The 23,140-nt window shown below is 53.6% G+C and overlaps 1 protein-coding gene across 7 annotated transcripts in view; it reads right to left on the bottom strand.

Annotated features, from left to right (window-relative positions):
• LOC107996054 (dachshund homolog 2) overlaps positions 1-23,140 on the bottom strand; it is a 136,140-nt gene that overhangs the window by 75,700 nt on the left and 37,300 nt on the right. For 4 of the 7 annotated variants that reach the window (XM_062074157.1, XM_062074162.1, XM_062074160.1 and 1 more), the window contains exon 2: positions 6,855-7,000. In XM_062074157.1, the coding sequence (XP_061930141.1) occupies positions 6,855-7,000 (146 nt within the window). Of the gene's footprint in view, positions 1-6,854; positions 7,007-23,140 lie in introns of all 7 variants that reach the window. The other 3 variants (XM_062074156.1, XM_062074161.1, XM_062074158.1) reach the window with 1 other exon arrangement.

The raw sequence follows: 23,140 nt of genomic DNA, 5'->3' as shown, positions 1-23,140 counted from the left end.
TTCCATTCCCCGATTCCCATTCCCTCCTCGTGCCTCCTTCCGTTTCGATAATTTCCATTCCGACGAGAGAGATTTGGAGAGGGGAAACGGAGAGCGGGAGGAGGGAAGGAGAAAGTGATGGAAGGAAAGACGGGGAAGAAGAGAATATTGAGACGTAGGGGCTACCTTACGGAAGGCGGGTGAAAAGGTATAAGATACGGTCGATGATTCTCGCGTAGTGACCCAAGACCGCGATAAGAGGCTCGACGTCCAGGGTTTCCTGCTCGAAATCCCCCAACCCCGAACCCCCGGTCCCTTCGAACCCGTCCGGCTGCCTACCACGCGTCGCCTTCTCCTCGCGAAAGAGCAGTCCGGTATTTGTTCTTCCAGACTCTTCTCGGATACGAGCATCATCCGAGGGCAGTAAACCTTTTGATATATAGTCGAAGGTTTTTAGAGTTCTGTCAGCCACGCCCACAATCAGCCTTAGTATTATTTACACTCCTCGTGGTTTGTAGTCGGTCGTCTCGCATCTTCGTCCCCATCCGCCTCCCTTTCGTTTCGTTTCCTTTCCTTTCGTTTCGTTTCTTTTCACTCGGTTTCGCGGCTCTCCTCCCGCTCGCCCCCCGTTCGTCTCTTCGACAACGTCATCGCTGGCCACCGTTTCTTCCTTCCCTTTTTTCCTTTTTCCCATCTTCGAAAAATCCCGTTTCTTGCATTTCCATCGATCGATTCGACGCGATCCTTCGTCGAGTCGAGAACGAACGAGGAGGAGAGAACGAGTCGCTCCGTCCCACGTAGATTGGCCGGCACCGCGAATTTATAAAATTAGACACGATCGCGCCATCCACTCCATCCTCGCGAAATTATCTATTCCGATCGTACGCGGCCGATCGTATATAGCCGCCGGCGCGGATTTCGAATTTCGCCCTGCGACTTTGGCACGCAACTCCTCCCGAAACTGGGACCGGGACCGCATATTTTATTCTCGAAATGATGATGATACGCACGAAATCTCCATCGCCACGCTGTTGTTCGATTTTATCGCGCCAGTTCGACGCCGCCGGTCCGATTCTCGCCAATCTTCTTCGCCCCGATCGCACGGAACGCAGTGGCGCCGCCGATTCTCCGTACAACCTCGTAAAACCTCTGCAAACTTCGACGACGTCGTCTCGTCCTCGTTCCGTTTCCAATCTCTCCACACCCGATCACAATCGTCCGTCCATATTTATTTTCAAAACAGAATACAGATATATATATATATATATTCTGGTCTGGAATCGGGAACGAGAATGGCTCGTTGGAAAAAATCCGAATGCCTAATCTCGAAGGTAAATCTTCCCCGCGGCCTAATCAAAACCCTAGGATCGTGGGCCAACCAGCCATCTGCCCGTCACCCAACGCCGGCCAACGTTGCAACACTCCGATACTTTTTCACGTGTGCTCGTAACATCGGTTAATCCTCTGTATAAACATTGTATTGTATTTCGCCGGGGATGCTCCCATTATATCATATTTTGTTATTAATATCTTCCGACTGGCTGGGCCCCAGAAGCCGGGACCGGGCCACTTTTGTGCATTCGCCGAAGGTAAACCTGCCTGTAGCACGGTTGAACGGGGACGGGGAGGGAGGGAGAGAGAGAGAGAGAGAGAGAGTGAAAGGGAGACGATGCTCGATACCGGTTTCCTTTATCGCGCAATGCCTACCGGGATTTGTATTATCCCGAACTAGGAACGGTTCCGTCCAATTCGCGTCGTCGATCGTGCAAACGTTTTCCGCTCGAATCGAATCGAAACCTATTTTACCCTCTTTTTCTTCCTTTCCTTTTTTCCCTTCCCTTCCCGCCCCCTAACGTTTCCGATTTCATCGCGCGGGGGTTAAGTATTATTTAGCAGGGACGATGAGCGCGTTGTCGGAGCGCGGGCACACCGCACGAATATCGAGTGTCGGGAGCGATTTAAAGGCAATCCCCGGGCGCGGCGTGTCCCGGTTGCGAGCCCAACACGCCACTCGTGGCGGTGGTGGCGTGCTCTCGCCACCGCCGGAGCCCTTTCAGCCCGGAACGAGAACGGAAATGAAAAGAAAATAAATAGCGCGGCAAAAAACCGCGGCTCGTTTGCGTGGGTACACGCGTAACCAGGACCTTTGACATGTGCCCGTGTAAACGAGCAACCGGCCCGGCCGCCCTCCAAAGTAGACATTTACCCCGTGTCGAGGGGGTTGGTTTCACCGGCAGAAAACAAGCCACGATCCGTGGTGTCGGTTTTCATTTCCCTCGCGCTTTTTTTTCGCGTTACTCCCTCTCCACCCTCTCGCCGCGTTTGTCGACGGGCGCGCGCGCGCGCGTTTCGTCCGTGTTCTCCTCTCTCTCTCTCTCTCTCGCGCGGGCGCGCGTCCCTCCACCCCCGCCGACACGTCGGAGGCCGCGCGTTGTTCCGCGCACTTCCGCCGGTTTGTTGGTCACGAGGGCCCCCGTGCGAATTATAAAAATACCGAAACGAGCGGCGGACGAAGGCTGGAGAGAGCGCTGGAGAGCGCTGTGCCCGCTCGCTCGAGGACAAAGCGGGCCGCTCGTTGATTCGCGAGTTAATTGAGCGGCGCGGCACTTGCCGGCCGCTAACGAGTAAATTGTTGACTACCACCATCGCGCCCCGGTGCCGGGGCGAACGCCGACCTGCCCCTCTCTCTCCCTCTCGCGGCGCCCGGAATGGCCGGCAAATTAGTACAGATTTTTGAACCAATTAACCTCGGTTTTAACCGCAGGAAATTGCCGTCACTTCTCTCTAAAAAGCCTACGAATCATCTTCCCCCCCTTTTCGCCAACTGCCTCCATCTTCCTCCCCTCCCCCAATTTTTCTTCCTCTCCGTTTCCCTGGTTCGAGCTCGTGTATCGTATCGCGTTCCGCGGCCACGAACGATTCACAAAGGGGCAAAAGAAAGGGGGGAGAAAAGAGATGGTAAGATGATCGGTCCGCCCCCTCGAGCCGCTGTATTCGACGCGATATTTCAATCGGGCGCGTTGCACGAGTGGAGCATTGCCGTTGACGGACCGTTCGCGGACAATGTCCGTCAACGTGGATGGAGCTGCGAATCTCTGAATCGGGGCGAGCTTTATGCGCGTAAAACGACCGATTAAACGGAGAGCGATAATCGAGTGGCGAGTCGCGTTGTCCCCGAGTCGAGGGATCCTTTATGCGCGAGTGCAACGTTGGGAACCGCGTGCATTTTCGGATTTATTAACGCGAATAGATCGGTCGGAGCGAACACGGAGCTCCCCGCGGCGCGGGGCCGAGCCGCCACCGCCACTTTTTCCCCTCTTAACGTCTTCATTCGGGCCGCGAGCGTGCGTTTCGTGGCAAAAACCGGGCGAAACGCGAAAATTCCGGGCCAGGCCTGATTTACGGCGACGTGCCACGCAGGACGATGTTCCCTAGCCGACCAACGGGTTTTAATTCATCCCGAGGCCCGAGCCTCGTTGCTCTTCCCTCGTGGGATGGAACTCGGCGAAGCCGTCGTCCGCGCGAGGCCACGATCGAGCGCCAATATTCGGAGGAACGAAAACATCGAGCGTCCCCTCGCCGTTTCACCGCTTCGACCGTTGTAATAATCTCGCGCCGCGATTATTAACGCGCTTTAATCGCTAGGATTATTTCACTTCCGCGTCCAAACTCGGTTTCGGCCTCGGTTTCGCCCCTCCGCGTAATTTCTGACCGCAGTCAGATGAAAATTCCACGCGAACCCCCGCTGCTTCTCGTCCTCCCAATCCTCGTTTCGACCGTCTCCGCTGTCGTTTCATCGAGAGAGGAACCGATTCCCTCCTTTCGTGGACTCGTCCTTCTGGTTAATTAATTGCTTTGCACGAGAGAGAGAGAGAGAGAGAGAGAGTGTGAGTTCGTCTTGGAGAGTAAAAAGGAACGGTCGATACGGCGCGATATCGACCCCCTATTATTAACCGCGTTTTATAGGTTATACGCGAAACAGTCGCGCTTTGGCTGGCCTACGACCGACCAACGACGTTCGATCGATGCTTTTACGATTCGTTTTACGATTCGCTCGACGATATCGTTCGAATCGCGGCTCAGCCCGAACGTTAGATTTTCACCGAACCGTCCCGTCTTCGTCTCATCGTCGATACGGATCGAAGGAAGGAAGGAAGGAAAATTCGCGCGTGAATTCGCGGAGGGAGGGGGAATGCTTGGATAATTTACTTAGTTTGCGCATTAATACACGATTCGCCATGCATTAGGTCATATAATATAAATAGCGGCCGGCCAATTTGATTAATGCTATTTCGGTAATCGATGCATTAAATAATTACGGGGGCCGAAAACGCACACGTCGAGAACGGCTCGACGTTAGCCGATAGTCATTAGTTTATTACGCAGCGTAGCCTAATAGTTCCAGCTCCGGGAATAGTTTGATCGAAAAACGATCGGACCGAATGCGAGGAGGGGGGGCAGAAAAAGAGAGAGAGAAGGGGGAGCTCGCGAGGATTCGAGCAGAAGGCGGCGCGATCCATCGGGAAAAGACTCTCTCTCGTGCACGCGCTCGTGGAGAGCGTCGCGTCGTTAACCTAAGCCGAGCCAACAACCCCCGCGCGCGCCCTCTCTTCCCAACCCCCTACCCAGGGCTCACCCCTTCGAGCTATTTATTTTTCTCATGGGTTTTAATTTTGTAGAGACAACATAGATGCGTATCGGCCGTGCTGCCGAGAACCGTTCGATCCACGTATACACGGCCATTGTGCCGGCCATTGTGCCAGCCACGTCCCGAATGGATGTTATGCCGCCGCTATCGGGATCGGATCTCGCTCGTTGAGTTTATTAATTGCGTTATGGCAAGTGGCGCTCGCCTACCGGTTCAAATTGAAAAAAAATCCACGCCGCTCTCTCTCTCTCTCTGCTTTCGCTCCTTCGTTTTTAAACCCCCTCTCGTTCGTATCCTTCTTATTCGCGTGCAAGAGGATACCGCGAGAGTCTCTCCTCCCCCTTTCTCTCCCCCCACTCTCTTGTAAATTGATATCGTAAGGGATGGAAGATAATCCTCGGCGCGAAACGCGTGCTTCTGGGTGTTCGATCGCGTCCTCGATAACCCTTCGTTTATTGCCAACGACGATTAAACCACGTATGTAACGCATGTATACGCACGCACACGCACTCACTCTCGTAACTTTTGCCAACCCGTGACAAACGCAATCCCCTTCCTTTTACGAGAGGGGGGAGAAAAAAAGGCTACAAGTATTTCCTCGAAAAGGAGAAGAACCACTTTTCCACGGTGATGGTGCGGAGAGATTAAAAGACGCGCGACGAATATATACATATATATACGTGTACACACGCGCGCGCGACACGTCAATGTTTACGATCCCCATTTTACGAGGCTGCGTGCGCGGCGAGTAACGAGCGAGCTCCTCAGCCGAGGCGGGGGCATCCTCGACGATCGGCGAAGCGGAGAGAAAGGAAACGCGGCGCGATCAATCGTAGCCGGAAAGGGGATCCAATCGTAAAACAATTATACAATTACCGCGGGCTCGTAATTAATTGCCAGCCGTTTCAACGTTTACCCCGGCTGCAATCGTCGAGTTGTTGCGCTCTCGCGCTCACGCCCCGTCCGCGTGCCATTAATTCATTAACGTTCCACCGTCAAACGTATTTGCCCGTAAAATTGAACGGGCGGCGTATTCGCGATTATTTGCTTAACCAATTCCCGAAAACGGCGATCGTAGAAGCGCGCGCTCCCCTTCCCCTCCACCCGTCCCCTCTTTCGTTCACGTTCGGGTTCCGCCAAGCGATACACGCGTTGATCATCCGTCCAAAAACGGAAATGGATGGAGAGGAGGAAATTTTTTGATCTCGTGGAATTTTTCCCAAAATTTTTCCTCGCCTTTTTTTCCTCCCCCTCTTCGACCCTCTTTCCTTTGTTGTTTGGAATTTATTCGGCAACGCGAGGCATCAAGAAGATTTGGAGGAGGAGGGGAAGTGGGAGGGGGAATGGGAAGTCGAAGTAGGTGGAGCAGTTGGAACGGGTGAATATCGGAGTCGGGAGCCGCTAGCGCAGGCCGCAACACGACGGTGCAGTTGCAGTTAATTTGCTCACTCCAAGTGTGTTTGATTCCCCTAATTAATTGATCGGTAGGGTCACCATGGCGCGTATACGGATGGCGGTAATCAAGTGCGTGCCCCTGGTACCAGGGCTATCTACGCGGCCAATAGGGTTTACCTACGAGAGCCACGCTCCTACGTCTTTTCATCGATCTCATCCTCCGATTTATTCCAATCTATCCAACGACTCTAAGTTCGCGACAAATTTTCCCTTCGCGCCTTTCCTTGCCCTGTAGAAAATTGTGAAAACGATGAAATGGGGGAAAAAATATCCAATTTCAATTCGAATTGTTCAAATTTCCGTCGCGAAAGGATCGGATCCGTCCCTCATTTTTACATTTACCGAGAAATTCATTCGTTTCCCGCCCTCCGCCACGCCGCGATGTCCCGGCCGCTGTCGCGCGTTGCCAACAGCCGTGGTGGGACGAGGGTGTGGAATGGCCGGCCGGCAAGATCGTGAAACAACGTTGTCGCGAAATCCTCGTCGTCTCCATAAAACGTGGCGCGGTTATCGAGAGAAAGGACGTGGCGGAACGCGCGGCGTGAAATACGAACGTCTCGGAGGGCCGCGACGGGACGGGACGACGGGGGGAGGAGGGAAGGAGGGAGAGGCCGCGAATGGCTGAAAAGTCGTTCGCGCGCTCGTAACCGGAATCGATCGAGCGTTGGATGATGGCCTCTGTTACGAGGCGTACAAAAGGACAAACGTGGAAGAAGAAGAGAAAGATAGAGAGAGAGAGAGAGAGAGAGAGAGAGAGGTTGGATGCACTTACCCAAATGCCCGTTCTCGTAGTAATCCCCGTTGTCCATTCTGTGCTTCTTGAGCGAATGCTGGGGGTGGTGGCCGGTGGTGGCAGCGGCCAAGTGGCTGGCTGCGAGGCTCAAACCGACTGAGGCTCTCTTCGGTGGTCTTCCCGGCCTGGAGCTGCACAGTGGTAGAGAGTTACTGTGGTTAGAGACACCTGTCATCGAGGTAACGCTTTACCCCGATCCGAGGGCTTACGACGTTCGTCGCAAGCGATGAACTTCAGAGAAGTTGCGCGAGTTCGCGCGAGAAAACACGCCTCCCTTCCTTCCTTCCCTTCCTTCCTTCCTTCCTTCCTTCCTTCCTTTCCTACACCTATTTCTTTCTTTCTTTCTTTCTTTCTTTCTTTCTTTCTTTCTTTTCGATCGATCGAAATTGCACTATTTTTCGCGTATTTTCTCGCGAGAAAAAAAAAGTCGATGAATCCTGGCTCCGGCTCCTCGACTCGAAGGAACACCTCCTTCTCGGGTCTCGCGATCGAAGAGAGAGAGGAAACGCTGGGTCGCTACAAGTGTCGATTAGTAGTCTCTCTCTCTGGAGATCTGGAACGCGGCGGCGGCGGCGGCGGTTACGTTTCGAGAAACTGGTTCTCGGCCGACCACGGCCCGATCAAACTCACCTTCCCGCGTGGATCAGTGCGGGACAAGCGTGGTCGCGAGCGAGCGAGCTCTCGCAGCCACGAGATACCACCGGCTAATAAGTAGTGACGTTGCCGCGATAAACCTAGCGGAGGGGAAGATAAAAGTACGCGACGAAACGGGCCAAACAGGCTGCATTTGCGTAACTTATCGCGTCTCGAAAACACTCGATTATTCTCCGCCACATTCTCTCTCTCTCCACCTCCTCCTCCGCTGCCCGGACGAGGAGCGAGCAGTGGAAGGATACGATCGGCTCCGATCGGAGCAGTGTGTCACGAATTGGCGTGAAAAGGCTGCGGAACGCGTTGGTAGCAGCGCGAGAGAAGCGAGACGAGCGAGCGAACGTTCATTTTTCATTAGCCAGGCGCCGGAGAGGCGCTTCCATATACGCGCGGCCGTATCGACTCGCAACAAACACACCGTGCATACGCGCCTCGATTCCTTCGGCTTTCGCTCTCGCCGGGGAAACGCCGCGTGTCTGGGACGCTCGCGTCGTTACCGTAAGCCAAGAAGGATCCTCTCCTCTTCTGTATCGTTCCCGATATAGCGGGGCGGCGGCCCGGTTCGTCCAGTGGTGCTCGATTCGTTCCGATTCATCTTTTCTCTCTCTCTCTCTCTTTCTCTCTTTATCTTTCGCTTTTCCGCGATTTAATCCGGATAATCTCGACCCAACTCGCGCCTAGTCGCGCAGCGCAAACAAATTCTTTTTACGTCCGGCAAGTTTCGCGATAAGAGCGCGACATCGAGGCAACGGGGGGAGGGGAAGCGCAGGATCGCGTTAGCAGCAACGAAAATCGAGGAGGGAACGAACAAGGATATATATATATATATATACACTTTTATGACGGGACGAGAAGTATATTCGAGTTGAGGATCTCTGTTCTGGTAAGCGAGCAATCTCATAGTAGTCAGGACAGATTTGTAAATCTAATTTTTCATCCCGTCTTTCTGGCTCTTCTCTCTCTTCATATCTTACAGAGAGAGAGAGAGAGATAGTCTGTTCCTCATCCTCGATTCTGGGCTCACCTCCGCGTCCCTCTATCGTTCCAGTGGGGTGCTTTCTCCGGCTCTCTTCATCGCGAGAGCATCTCTCGATCTCTCGATCTCCGTTCTCCTTCTCTCGTTTCCCTGGCGCCCTCTCCCGCCACTTCTCCCCCTCCTCACTCCGCCTTGCCCTCTCACGCACGAGATCTCCAGACGATTCTCAGACGGCCGGTTTATACGGCGTTGATCTCTTAAACCGCTTAGCTTCGGGTTACACCGAAAACAAGAACGCGCTCTCCAACGCTTAGACCCCGTATAATACGTACTTGTTTGCGCGCGTTCGGCTAAATAAGAAAAGTTTCGCGACTCGCCTCATCCCTCCCCTCGAAGCGAACCACAACGTCTTCCCCGCTCCAAATTTGGGAAATTTAATAAACGCTTGGGCCGCGATCGAGCGATCTCCCCGTTTAATAACAAGGCAGGTGGTGAGCGCGGATGCGAATCGAGAAACGAATCGCACCGGAAACGATCAAACCGGATATTCAGAAAGGTGTTTGCTGACAACTTGCTCCCCTTTGTCCCCGCGGTTTCGCGGGGTGTTAAGGGAGAGGAATCGTGATCGTCCGAGTGGAGAAAGGGATGCGAGATCGAGGTACGACTCGTGGAAACTTTAAATTGTACTCGACGATGGATTTATTAACGGATACCGTTAAACGAAATCGAAGGAATCGGAACGGTCGAGTACGGTGGACGACGAGGTAACGAGGGTCTGCCCTCTTAAAGGCCAGAATTTTCGCATTTCGGACGTTTGGCGGATGATTTATACTCGGTGAAAGGTGTGTTTGCTTTCGGCGGATTGAATCGATGATTAATTCAAAGCTCGAAACGACAGAACCGTGAACGGAGCGGTACACGCAGAGTGGAACGGCCAAATATATATATATTGAAAGCGTAAATTCATCCTCGACACTTTTCGATCGCAACTTTTATCGAATTTTTCCATCGATTGACTCGGCGATTACAGGTGTAATTTCGAAGCAATCCGCAAACAACGCGTCGGTTCGTTGGAATTTTGGAGGGATGGCCGGTTAAAAGGGATACGCCCACGATTTACGATATCTCGATCGAAATCACCTATCCGGATCGGATCGATCAGATATAAGAATACGAGTTTCGGTTCGCGTCCGGTCGAGTATCGCGTGTAGGATTCGCGATGATCGCGCCAGCTGCTGCTATGCTTTGATCCGATCACTCCCCGCCTTAATGATCGTTGCACCGCGCAACGTAAAAAACAATTCTATCTCTTCGAGGCTGAGAAAAAGGAATACCGTCGAACGAGAGTTCCAATTCTACGGAACCTTCCAGTTCGAAGACTCCTCCTTTCCTTTCGATCGAGCGTTCGCCTCGCGCACTCGACCTTTCGTTTCGTCGAAATTTTCGACGACCAAGGATGGACTCTCGAAAGAGGCTGAAAAAGCTACGAACGACGAGTGGAACGGGAACGAAAAGACGCGTCGTAGCGGGATAGGAAGGGAAAAGAGAGAGAGAGAGAGAGAGAAACGAGAGCGGAATGGAGCGACTATAAATTGTCAATTTCGAAGTCAATTTGGCCGGGCTTACCAATCGGCTGCCGGTTAATTTCAAGGTGAATTGTGTCCAATATGGGTATATTATTAATGGGCCGGCGAGGGATAGGGTGCACTCTGGAGCGGAGGGTTGCAACCCCGTTTTCGCGCACTGGCCAAATCTATCGCTCGGGGCCGGCGATACGCTCTCTCGTATTCGGCATTCCGGGATTAAACGGTGCGCGCTCGCCGAGTCGTCGACACGCACTTGGCGTATGCGTTGAGCTCGCGATCGGAAACGGCGACCCCCTCCCCTCCACCGCTATTCCTCCTTCCGGATTTTTCTCCACCGTCCCGACTCCATCGTTGGCAAGGCGGCGTTGGAATTCGCGGGGCACGCCGCTCCTCGCCTCGACAAAGGAGCCACTGTTTCTCGTTAAACAACACGAGCGCTATCTTTGAATTACGATGCCAGCGAGAGCGTTATCGCATCCTGCTACCGTTCTGCGCCGTCCAAACACCACCCTCCCCCGAAAACGCGGGAACCCACGAACGTACGAGAGACGAGAGAGAGAGAGAGAGAGATGCGACGAAGCAGCATTATCCGGCTATTAAACGCCGCGTTCTTTCCACCGTGAGATCCTTCTTCTTCTCTTCTCTACAACGCGCGTCGCGTTACATGCCCGTGTCGGTCACGAATTCTATTGTCTTTCTCCGTTCAACCACTAAAGGATGTCGTCCCTCGACGTCCCAGGCCTCTCGGACGTCCGTTCGTCGACCAACGTCGATTCGTAACATCTGCATCATCAATCGCGCCCCGCACGCTGTCCCGATATCGAGCGCTTCCCCTCCCGTACACGCCGGAGGAGGAGACAATAAGTAGTCGGGGAATTTTAAGCGTGTGCGATAACCGTGTCGAGGCCTGTGTGTGAAAGGAAAGAAAGATCTCGAAAGATAGATCTCGCGTCGTGTTACGAAAGACGAGTTTTTTCTTTTTTCCCCCTTTTTTTTACGATTGTGTCGCGATTGCGGGACGGAGGGAAGGAAGCGTCAACCTTGTCATCAACGGGCGTTAATTCGAAGTAACGGGGATAACCTCGTGTCTCGCGTCTTTGTGACCGTGCGTGTGCGTACGTGTCGTCGTACGTGACGCATCCGCGCGCAATTTATACGCGTCTCCCCTCCGCAATTATACAGATTTCCTCCTCGGCGGTAGACACGCGGCCGCGGGGGAGGGGGGCCTCTTGTTCAACGCGGAACCACCCTTTGGCAATTAAAAAAACTATAAACCGCTTAACCGCGGCGCGGCTCGCAACCAACGCCAAGTCGTAAAACGATATAACGAATAATAATTCGAGCGTTCGTGGCTCCGCTTCTAATTGTCAGTTTCGCATTTTACGTCTTTTCCCCGCTTTTCCGCCCATTGCCAGCCGTAATCGTTCTTTCGTCTCTCTCTCGCTCTGTACGCCTCTGTGCACGCACGCACAGCACGCATGAGTTATCCCTCATCCCCTGAAATCTTTTTCCAAAAGTTGCGAGAGTCGACACGGGTCGCGTCCCTCTCGTAAAGCGTCGTCGCGGCCAATTCCCGTCATAACAACGACTTCAATTTTCGTCAAAAGTCTTTCGACGTTATCGTCGTCGTCGTCGTCGTCGTCGTACGCCCTCCATTTTCTTTTTTTCCATTTTTCCTTTCTCTCCCTCTCTCTCTCTCTCGTGCTCGCTCTTCTTTTCGATTTCTCGGTTTATAAACTCGATCGCTCGGCTAGCATGAAATCGGGCAAGCATTTTCCAAATTATAAATTTTTACGAGGGCTCGATCGAGCCAGAAGAGCGTCTCTCTCTCTCTCTCTCTCTCTATTATTTCCTTTCCATCCGCCCTCCGCACGCACAATTCACTCCCTTCCTCCGTGGATCGCGGCAATCCCGTCAGTCAGATTGGATTTGTCCGATTTCGCGCCCGGAGTGGAAAAGAACGTGCGAGGGTCTGGATGCGCGCGGTCCATTCCGTCTTTCTCCCTCGCGCGTCTCTCTCTCTCTCCCTTTCTCTCCCTCCAACCACCCTCCATATCATTCCTTTTCACGCTCGGTTCTCGTTCCTCGACCGAGAAACAAAGAATCAAAGAATATTTATGTGTGTGTATATGTATATATATATATATATATGTACATAATATAACCCAGAAAGAGAGAAAGAGAGAGAGAGTTGCGTGAAATAGAGTAATAAGAACGTGGAAAGTTGCGCTCGATGGATCGTAACTTTGAATTAACGTTTGTTCCACTTGATATTTTGCTGAGAGAGTGAAATACTAATGGGAAGTCGTAGGAACGCGGTGCGCCTACGAACGAGTCGTGAAATCGTACACTCGTTCGAGCGGCGCGATTCGTAAGAAGGTCGTGTTTCATTCGCTCGAAGGAGTCGTTGGCGAAGGAGAGAGAGAGAGAGAGAGGAAGAAAAATTGGAAAGAAAGAAAAAGAAAAGACTGCTCTGTTCCCCGCGTAATAATAGTAAGCAAATTGGCAAACGTTAACAACGCGTAGTGTTCCCGTAGTATCTCTTTACGAGCCGCTATTAAGGGAAGAGTAGGAGAAACTCTCCCCTCGCGCGAGCGCCCAGCATCGAGAGAGAGCATTTTCTAATAACCACGACGTAAAGTTGGGGTGCGTTACGCACAAAAGAAATCTTTCTCTCTTCGAGAATGGAGGAGGAGGAGGAGGGGAGTAGAGACTTATCTTAGTAATATTGGATTAAAACTTATGCTTCTCTCGGTCGCAATACGTTATTTTTATTGCTCGCGGCTTTGCATAATATTCCTTCCGCGTACACCCCTGCTCTCCTCCCTTCCCCCCTCCCCTCCATCTCCCTCTCCTTCCGGTCCCCGTCATCCTCCTAGGGCTAATTTTAATTTCGATGCCTCTGCTGGGGAAACCACCCCGTGTTACGATACCTCAACGTGCCTCCTCCTCGCTTTATTTATGTTTCTCGATTCCTTAATAGTAGGTGCCGGCCCGTTGCTCGTCAGGCAAGCTCCGCTCGTCGAGAAACAGCGACGAACGGCGTGCGGGGAGGGTGAGAAAATTAGGTAAATCAGGTGGCGACACCTGACTCACCGATCGCGATTAATCGGGGCTATCGACTCGAGGCTCTCGAGGAAGGTGAGCTCGGTCGAGCGGCCGCAGATGCGCGATTAATCCGCGTGCGAGGCGTGTAAGCGCGCTCCTCGAGGCAGATGTGCGCCTTCGCTCGTCGTAATCGTAGCGCGTACGGGGTCCACGTATTCCTTTTTTTCGCGCCTCGTGGCCCGTACGCGCCACCATTTCAATTTCGAAACCCTCGCGAAGGCATCGGGGGGCGAGTTTATTACACCGGTGGCGATCCTTCGCAGGCACGCGATTCCTCGGATTCGCGCTCGATTTCGGATATCTCCTTCGATTCTTCTCCCCCACTTCCTCCTGCCCTCTCTCCCCTCGTCTCGACGCGATACGCGTATATCGTAATCCCCCCACCCCCTCGATAATACCTGTATTTGCGCGTGCACGACGCGCGTTACACCCGCGTAATCCCGCCAATCTCGAGAACGTGGCCCGGTCTTCGGTACGGGTAATCCTGCCAATTTGGACCTCGGATTATCCAAGAAGAAGAAGAAGAAGAAGAAGAAGAAGAACAAGGAGGAGGAAGAGAAAGAGGAATGTGGAGAAGAGGCGTTGGAAAGTTTCGGTCGGGAAACCGCGTCGTCCTCCTTGGAACGTGCTCCTCGCGAGTGCGGGACATCTCGCATCGAATGAGGTTCGACGAAGAGAGGGTGGTGTGAAATACGTCGACTTGGTCGATAATTTTTTGCCTCGAGACGAAAGGTGGAGGGGAGGAAAACCTGCCAAAAGCAGGGCCCGTCTCTCCTTTTAATATTTCTGCGATAAATCCGCGACCCTTTTACGACTCCACGCGACTCCTCGAATAAATAACGAAACGAACGGGCGGCGTATCTCGAACGGGGTTTTCTTCTACTCGTTCGCGCCCGGTTTTTTACGAGCGGGGCGCTCTGACGCAAATCGAAATAATAATCCGGGATGTGTCCAACGTACGAGACAACGTAAACCCTCCAACTTGTTCCCGTGGGGGAATTCTGTCTCTCGAACCGTACGTTTCGTTATCGAGTCGTTAAAGAAGAAGACGAGGAGGAGGAAGAAGGACGTTTGGACGTCGAAAGCAACGATCGGTGGGCGAAACTCCGTCGTTGCTCGACGAATGGGAGGAGGGGGAGGAGAAGGAGCAAGTTCGGACACGGCGTTGTCGTTCCGCGACGAGGACTAATTAATATCGTAATTAAGCCGAGGCCGTAACTCAACGCGAGCGTCGTGGCCCAGCCGCCGCGGCAAGAATAATTAGGGAATTATTTTGTTTCCAAGAGGATCTCGAGATCCCATCGAAGCGGAGACGAGGGTTATTCGTCGAGGACAGCCCCCGCCGCGCCACGCCGCGCCGCTAAATTATAATTAAATATCAAACGTTTGCAATTACCCGGTTGCACCTGCCGCGCCCGCTTCCGCCCTGAACGCCGCCGCCACCGCGCAACGGCCCAACGAATTTCGCTCTACGTAAACCGGTTGCTCCCTTCCCCCTCCTCCCCGTTCCATAGATCCACCGCTCCGTCGACCGAATTACCGCTTACCCGGCTATGCGCGTCTTATCCTTTGATTCGCCCGGTTGTTATCGAGTGGCGGCAGCAGGTTAGGGGTGGTGCTCGCGGCGATCGTCGTCGAGGCGATGTGCGCGCGCGGGGGTGGCAGGGCCAGCATCCAAGGAGCCGCAACGGAACGCGGGCAGGAATGGACGGAGGAGGGGGAGAGCGCGTGGACGTCGTCGGTTTGCGGTTGACCCGTGCCGAACCGCGCTCCGATACCTCTGCGGTCGCGGCACACCCGCTCCACCGCATCGCCAATAACGGCGACGACGTGCAGAACGACGCCTCTAAGAACCCACGCCGCCCTCCGCTTCGCAAATTGCTCGAAAATTCGCGCGAAAAGAAAGGGGGAACCGGTCCCCCGTGTCGCGGTTGAACGAGCAACGCGCGTCGTCGTCGTCGATCGAGCGGAAGAGGAGATCGCGCTTCGAGCGTGCGATCCACCGAGCGTTTTCGCGCCCTCTCGTGGCACGCGATCGAGGAGGATTAGCGAAACGCTTCGTCACTCCTCGGCGACCAAGCGGATCGACACGATGACCGCTCCGCTCCCCTTCCTCTTCTCCTTCGATCGGACCACATCTCCTCCATCCCCTTCTCTCTCTCCGTCCCTCCATCCCCGAGGACGACACGAGTGATCCTAACCGTTCCTTTTCGGTTATCTACGGCTCTCATCGAGTATCGGCCGCGCGCGTGGACGGCACGCCAGTCCCGATGGGGTTAAGCGGTAACGCGGTTATTATTGCAAGAGCATCGATATCGCGTTTCAAGTTCGGATTCGTCCCTCGTGTTATTTCGAGTTGCGAAAGCGATCGTCGGTGGTGGTGGTGGAGGGCGGAATATCGGAGGGAGCGATGAGTCGGCGACGAGGGGGGTAAACGGAGAGTCCTCGCTTTATCTTAATGCCAAAATCAAATCGGCTCTTGCATGGAATTAGAGATGGCATTACGAGCTATCAGCGTGCATGCACCCTGCATCGATGGTGCAACCCCAATCGGCGATCGTGCCACAATACCGGGTCGAAGGGCGAGAACAATGCCATGTCGGGGTGAACGCGACAGAGAACCCAGCGATATTACCGAGAACCTACCCCTCCCTTTCTCTTTTCTCCCAAGAATCTCGTGGAATTCGTACATATGCGTATGTACGTAGCGGGGACAGGAGCCAACGCCGATAGATGGATAAATCGGTCGCGTTATAAAACGCGTTGGAAAAACCGGGAATTCGAATAGCCGGGAGGAGCGGCCAAGGCATCCCTCCTTCCCTCCTCGACCGTGTATTTTTTACCCCCGTCGCGCCGCTCGCTCGCTCGCTCGCTTCCTTATAAACTAATTTCGCGCGGAGCGCCTCCCTGCTGTCGGCTCGCTCGGTGTCGAACAATTGAATTCTCTCTTTCCATTTACCTATCCGTTTGTATCAACATTTACATTTATATTTGAATAATGGGGAAAATAAAGAGGCCCGGCGTCGTCGTTTTCGCGTCCGACGATTCCGGGGCTCCTCGCTATTACATTTTTAAGCGTTCGTTTTCGAGCAACCCCGCGGCAACCCCCGCCCGACGACAAACGAACACGGGGTGAACAGGGAGAGAGGGAGAGAAAGAGAAGCAGCCTCTCGACTCTCCGGGAATTCCGTGCGTGACGCGACCAACGCCTCGTATTATCATTTAGATAAAGCTTATGTTAATATTATTTCCCTCCCCCTTTGGGGAGGTATCGGTCTATACAACCATAATATCCGTTCTCGTGATTTTCGCGACTCCCACGCGACACACCCTTTTCTTTCCTTCTTTCACCTTCCCTTCCCTCTTCCATCTATCCACGAGCGAGCAAACTGTCCTTCCTCTCCCCGTGCGATCTCTCCAACGCGCGATCGTGCCGATGGACGACGTCCAAAGCGACTCCAAGAAGAATCGGAATCGTCCCTTCATACGTGCGCTTTACGCGCCTTTCGTTCCACTCGATCGTTAATCTCGCTCTCTCGAACGCCCTTTCGATCATTCCCATCGCCTCTTCCCTTCGACCGAGCGAACAGAGTTATCGCAAAGATGGATGGACGGTTTCGTTAACAGATTCGGGTCGTCGCCGTTTTACTGCCGGGGCGTGTCACCGGCCCTCGCCGCGGCATTACGTTCGACGACGCTGAGCCGCGACTTGAAACGCGGGAAATGGTTCGTGTTTACCGACCATTCGTCCCTTCGAAACGAGCGTCGTCGTATAAAGTACCAAGTTTTCGATTCGCGTGCTCTCGCGTATTCCCGGCGGAGGAGAATCATCGATCCTCGGCCCGAGTGGAAGATTATTAAGTAACCGAGAGAAAGAGAGAGAGGGAAGAATTCGAGAGACGGTAAAATTGTATAACAAGATAGGGAATCCACTTATCCACGGAATCCGTGGAACGGTGTTGGAAACAATTTGCGCCGGCCGAGCGAGCAGGAGGAAAGGAAACGATCGCGCAGTTGGAGGGGTAATAATTTCGTCCATCGGTTTGATTGGCCACGGAGACGGAAAGCGAGGCCGCGTTGTCCGGTGACAACGATATTCGCCGCACGGGAGATCGATAGCTATTACGCAACGATTTCGAGACTGCTTCGGACAAATTTATTACCGAGCGGAGAGGGAGGGAGAGAAGTCGTCTATTCTCCGGGGAACGCGTCCATCGATCGACCATACCTCGCCCCGGCTACGAAACTAATCGAGAACGAACGTGCTCTCTCTCTCTCTCTCTCTCCGGGTTCCACGTGTTCCACCACGACCCCCCTCCTTCTTATCGAGCACGATTTTTCCTCGGAGGAAATGCTGCACGATGCTGCGCGCCGTTTCCACGAAATCGGGCAGAGGACAACGCGACGACGAGAGGGAAGAAGAAGGGGAGGAAGGAGGAAGGAGGGGGAGAGAGGATAGTAGAGCGTGCTAGGGTCGCTCGTTTACGAGGTAGCATATTTCTGGTAGTGTTCTGTTGTCGGTGGGCCACCCACCGCGATTCCGAGCAGTCAAAATAGCAGCCGAAATCATAACGGCCGATTGTCCGTGCTCCGCTCCGAGTTATGAAGCAGTAAACCGCGTCTCTTTCCGCGCACCACTCTGCTCCGCTCGTCTTCGATTCTCCGCCGTTTGTCCCTCCTAGCCCGATACGAGCCTTGTCCCCGCTCTTGCGGAATAATTTCGATGATTGGACAAAGGGGGGAGGGACGCTCAGTGTCCGCTCACAATCCGTTCACCTATTCCATCCCCTCCTATCCTATACACGAATTTCTATATATGTATATATCGTTGTTGTCATCGTCGTGGTTCGTGGCCGAGCGACCGATTTCTCGAGGCGGCGATTGAATCGCCGGTCGGAAACGAAGTCGGTGAAGTCGAAGAAACGTAACGAAACGTGGAATTCGAGAAAACCACTTGCCGTGCAATCGCGTGACTGACAAACGTTTGCCGGGTCTCCGTGGCTGCTCGCCGTTCTCGAAACGTCGCCTTCCGCCACTCCGATGTGTATCCACCGGTGAATCCAATCCGATACATACCTGGAACAAAGAAGAGAGAAAAGAAAAACGATGAAACGTTTCTTTGGATTGGCGGATAGTGTTGTGACGAGCAAAGTGGTTCAACAACGAAGCGATATTATAGTTGTTCGGACGAGAAGAGAGAGAGAGGGAGAGAGAGAGAGATGGACGCGGCGGTGGTGAATCGTGAAAGGGAGCGAAACAAAAGGAAGCGGACGGAACCAGGGAAGAGGAAGAAAGGGCGTTGATTTGTGGAACAGGTTCTTTCTAATTCCAACTCTTCCACGGGATGGTGGTAGCTCGGTGATCGGATCGATAAATCAGGATAGCATTAGGCGCCACACTCCGTATTGGATCCGCGATCTCTCCTTTCCCTCCCGCAAAAGAGGGAGAGAGGTTGCCACGCTTCTATTCGTACACACGTGTCGTTCGTGCGCGTGTGTGTGTGTGCGTGGTGCGCTGCTCACGTCCTGCGCGCGAGTCTCGGGCGATTTATACGGGCAATATCGAGTCGGGATTAGCACGATCGGACGGACTCGAGTCATGCTCGCGGTCGATACCACGTGGCTATTAGTGTCAAAATAAAAATGTGGCCGCAATATATGGCGAGAACCGTAAGCCCCTCTCTTATTGCCACGGCTGTGCGATGATAGAGAGACTCGTGGCCGCGTATTCCGTGCTCGCACACCACCTTCCAGAGAGGGAGGAAGGCAGGGCGGGGGGAAAGGTGGTGGAATAGGAAAGGGAGGGGGAGGCGAAGAAAACTGGTCCTTCCTCCGCTTTATTTTCGTTTCGCTCGCGACTTTGTCTTCCCCCCTCCCCTCCCCCTTCCTTCGAATCGAATCGATCGATCGTCGGCGTAATTCTAAGCGGCGTTTTATTAACGCGCGTTAAATAATCGCGAAAAGGAGGAGATTTGTTCGAGCGTCGTTGCTTCTCGTCGTTCGTGAGAGAGGAAACGAAGAAAAGGGAGGGAGAGGGGAGGATGGTCGTCACCGAGTCCACCCCACGTTGCTGTGCTTTCCTGCTAAATAAAGTGACCATGGATCAAGGGTGGACCTGGGCCGAAACATCTCCCGAGCGGCAATAAAACACTCCCTTCGTCTCGTAGCGCTCGTCGGGAGAGGCCGCGAGAACCAGCCTCATAAAACTTAGAAACAATTGTCTTTTATCGTTTTGTTGTTATTTAATTTTCTCCCGGATTGGGCAGAACCCCGACACTTTCGCCCTACCTCCTAAATAATTTACGAGCCCATATCTCTCTCTCTCTCTCTCTCTCTCTCCTCTCTTCCTCTTCTCCCGTGTCACTCGTGTCCTCTCCTCGCGAAAACTCACGAACGAGAGGCTCTGTCCGCGAATCGAAATGGAACGAATCGAACGCGATGGATTGCGATAAAAGAGGGGGAAAAAAGGAAAGAAAAAAGAAAAAAACAAATCGTTTCGAGCGTCTGTCCGAGAGAATGTCCGAGCGACACGAGCTCTATTTTTATATCCGTTCGTGCAGGAAGTTGGCCCCCGTAGGATGGGGGAGACCCGTGTAGTACACGAGGCCCCCAATGAAAATAATTATTAGCGTTAAGTGGACGTCGTTAACCGAGAGAGGAGACGGTTAGTCGTCGGTGACAGACGTTCGAGCCGGTTAGCTCGAATCACGCGCGCCAACCAGCCTCGATGCGTGAATCTGCGCTCTTCTCCGGTAGAGGATGCGGATCCATTGGCTGGACAACTAGATTTCATTGCGTAATGCTATCTACCGAACCCGCTCCTTCCCCGCGCGCACCCATGTCCTCGTTCGAGTCTCTCGTCCCGAGGACAATGCTTAAGTTCGATCGATCAGTTCCTCTCCTGTCCATCGCGGCAAATTGACGTTCCTCCGAGTGCTGCATTCCTCCGTTTGATCCACACAGGGAGAGGGACAGAGAGAGAGAGAGAGAGAGATAGAGAAAGGGGTGGGGTGGAAGTGTAAAGTTTGCATAAGAAAATCGGTTGATCGCGTCGGTTAGGCGAAGGTTAGGTAGGTTGGTCGAGCCCATCGCTCGACGGAGCAGCCGTAATAAATAAATTCCGTAGGGTGGCGAACGAACCAACGAACATTATGTAGAACATATAAATAAACGGTTTATATACCCGGGGTCTGGCCGATCCTTCCTCCCTTCCTCGATTCCTCTCTTCGTTTCGCCTAGCTATGTTTGAGTTATGAATCGTAAAAGCTAGATCGGCAATCATTGAGCTCGGACTCGACTTCGGGGAAGGTTAAAAGCCACGGTGTTAACTCGCTCTCCCCGTGGATGGTATTGACACTGCCGTGCTCTCCGGCTACCACTCCTGCACACGCGTGTGCGTGTGCGTGCGCGCTCGCGCGCACATACGGGATCCGAGCACTCGAGGTCGAGCTTCGAGGGGAATCGCGGCTTCTCGAGAAACTATCATCGCTTCCTCGAGGAAACGACCGGTCGCAAGGACGAGCATAGAAGACGATGTTCACCTCCCCCCCTCCCCCTACCGTTTCCAGAATCGAGCGAAGGAGCTCGATTTCCAGAATTACGCTCCACTTCTCTCTTCAACGATACCCCCTCGCGGATTTATCTTTTCTACTTCTTCTTCTTCTTCTTCTTCCTCTTCCTCTTCCTCTTCCTCTTCCTCTTCCCCTCGATGATTCACGCTCAAAAACTTGTTCCGCGATCGATACGAAATCTCTTGAGAGGAGAGAACGGTCGGTTTGTCCTCTTCCACCCTCTCCTCCCCTCCCTTCCCCTACTCGGTCGATGCCGATTCTCGAGGAACGGAGAGGAACGGAGAGAAATCTGGTCCGGAAGCGAGGCAGGGTTGACACCTGCGCCTTGAGAACCGAGGCGGAGGAGGTCTGTTTGAACGGAAACGCGCAGAGAGTCGGAGGGGGAGGGGAGGAGGAGGAGGAGGGGAGGGGGATATCGCACGGTACCTCTCACCATTGTGAGATGGTGGCTTTGTAGTCTGGCGCACGCTCACGCGCGGCCAAGTCGCACGCATACATCGAACCGTGGATCCTCTCCCCCTCCCCCCCTGCCCTCCTCCCCCGCATTTCCCCTCGACTCTCTTTATTTTTATCCTGGTTCGTTCGCTCGTTATTTATTATTCGCAGCGATGGCTATGCAAACGAGGTGGCGAGGAGACGCGGCGCGGCGGGCCCCGGTTGCTCCGTCTACCGGAAAAGCCATCGTGCCGCTTTTAAAAATGGAATATCGCTCGCCTTCTCACGAGGCTTCCCCTCTCCCCCTCCCCCACACACTCGATTCGAAATCGCGTCTGGGATCGCGCCCTCGATCGAGACCTCGAGTCCTCGACGGATCTTGATAAATTAGGGAACGAGGGGGAGGTGGGGGTGGGGAGAGAGAGAGAGTGGAACCGAGAGGGATAATCGTCCCGACGTATTCCTTTTTTTTCTTTTTTTTTTTTCCTATTTAGAATCCAGCTCCAAGAAACTCCGAGAACGAGAGTATCTGCTTTTCGTCCTATCCGTCCTATGGAGAGGACTTCTGGTTTCTCCAAAGAGGCCGGCGCCACTCGAGCTTTCGAGTCTCTCTCTCTCTCTCTCTCTCTTTGGAGGAGAGACTCGAGGCTGTCGCTCTCTCGAAAAATGATGCAGACCCTTCGCGATAACACGGAATCTTTTACAGAAACAAGGGGAGAGCGCTGTTCCTTCGACTCTCTCTCTCTCTCTTTCTCTCTCTGTCGTAGAAAGAATCGACCCTTTCCGTTCCTCCATCATTCGACCATCGTGTGAGAACGATTTCGCGTGATACGGGCGTTGAAAAAAAAAGGAAAGGAAAGGAAAGGAAAAAGAGAAAAGAGAAGAGAAGAGAGAGAGAGAGAGAGAGGGAGGGAGATGGGCGTGCATTTTTTTTCCACGGTAACAAATTCATCGGAGGTGGTTATCTGGACGGTGGGATCGGGGCGCCGCGCAATTCCGTATCATTCTTTCGACCGATGTAATTATCCTCGACACGCGGTACCGTACGTTGCATTCGTTATGCGCGTGCGTTCGCGTGTACGCGTCGTTGCGCTCGGCCGCGGCGTGTGTTGCGTAGCTTGGAGAGGCGCGCTGCCATCCCGTGGAGAGACACGGAGACGACCGCGGGTACACACCGTCACGAGGAGGAGACGGCTCCCTGTCGCAAATATTTCCAAGTTTGTCCATCAGCCCCGTCCTATCTATCTCGTCACGGTCGGCAAAGCCGCCGCGACATGAGAACCGAATACGGAAAACCCGAGTCGAGAGTACTCTCGGCTCGGCGGCGTGTCGTTGTTGCGTACAGGGCCCGGTACACGCGACAATGTACTCCCTTGTTTCCGCGTTGTAGCCTGCCTACGGCCAAGAGGATCGGCCCTCTCCGCCATCGGGTCCTCGAGTGTTTCCCCCTCCTCCCTCTCCATAAGACTCGTATATATACATGCTCCGCACTCGAGAGAGAGAGAAGCGCGCGTGGACCAGAAGAAAAAGAAGAGGAGGAGGAGGAGGAAGAAGAAAATTCCATCAGAAATCTTCTCGATCGATACTCGACGGGTTAGCGTTACGACGCTGGGACGAGCGGTGTCCATCTTCTCACGCGCAAAAATCATCGCACTCCTCCTCGAGGAGGAGAGAACGTTTATTTATCTCTCGTTTCTCCGAAAAGTCGATTCGAGATCGATTCATGCCGTAGAAACGCGTGGACGTTACACGCGTTAATAATCGAGGGGCGACCTCGGTACGCCGCGTTGCGGGGAAGGGAGAGGCGGATAAAGAGGAGAAATAAGGAGTATTAACGCGAGGAGTATCGGGCTCGTAACGGTGGAATTAGAGACGGGCAATCGAAGCGACGACGACGTAAAGCCGCGATGGACGTTCGCACGGCGATGCTCGAGCGCGA

The sequence above is a fragment of the Apis cerana genome, linkage group LG4, assembly GCF_029169275.1.
Source record: "Apis cerana isolate GH-2021 linkage group LG4, AcerK_1.0, whole genome shotgun sequence".
Taxonomy (NCBI): Eukaryota; Metazoa; Arthropoda; class Insecta; order Hymenoptera; family Apidae; genus Apis; species Apis cerana.
The sequence above is the reverse complement of the archived record's forward strand: the minus strand, read 5'-3'. Positions and strand labels throughout refer to the sequence as shown.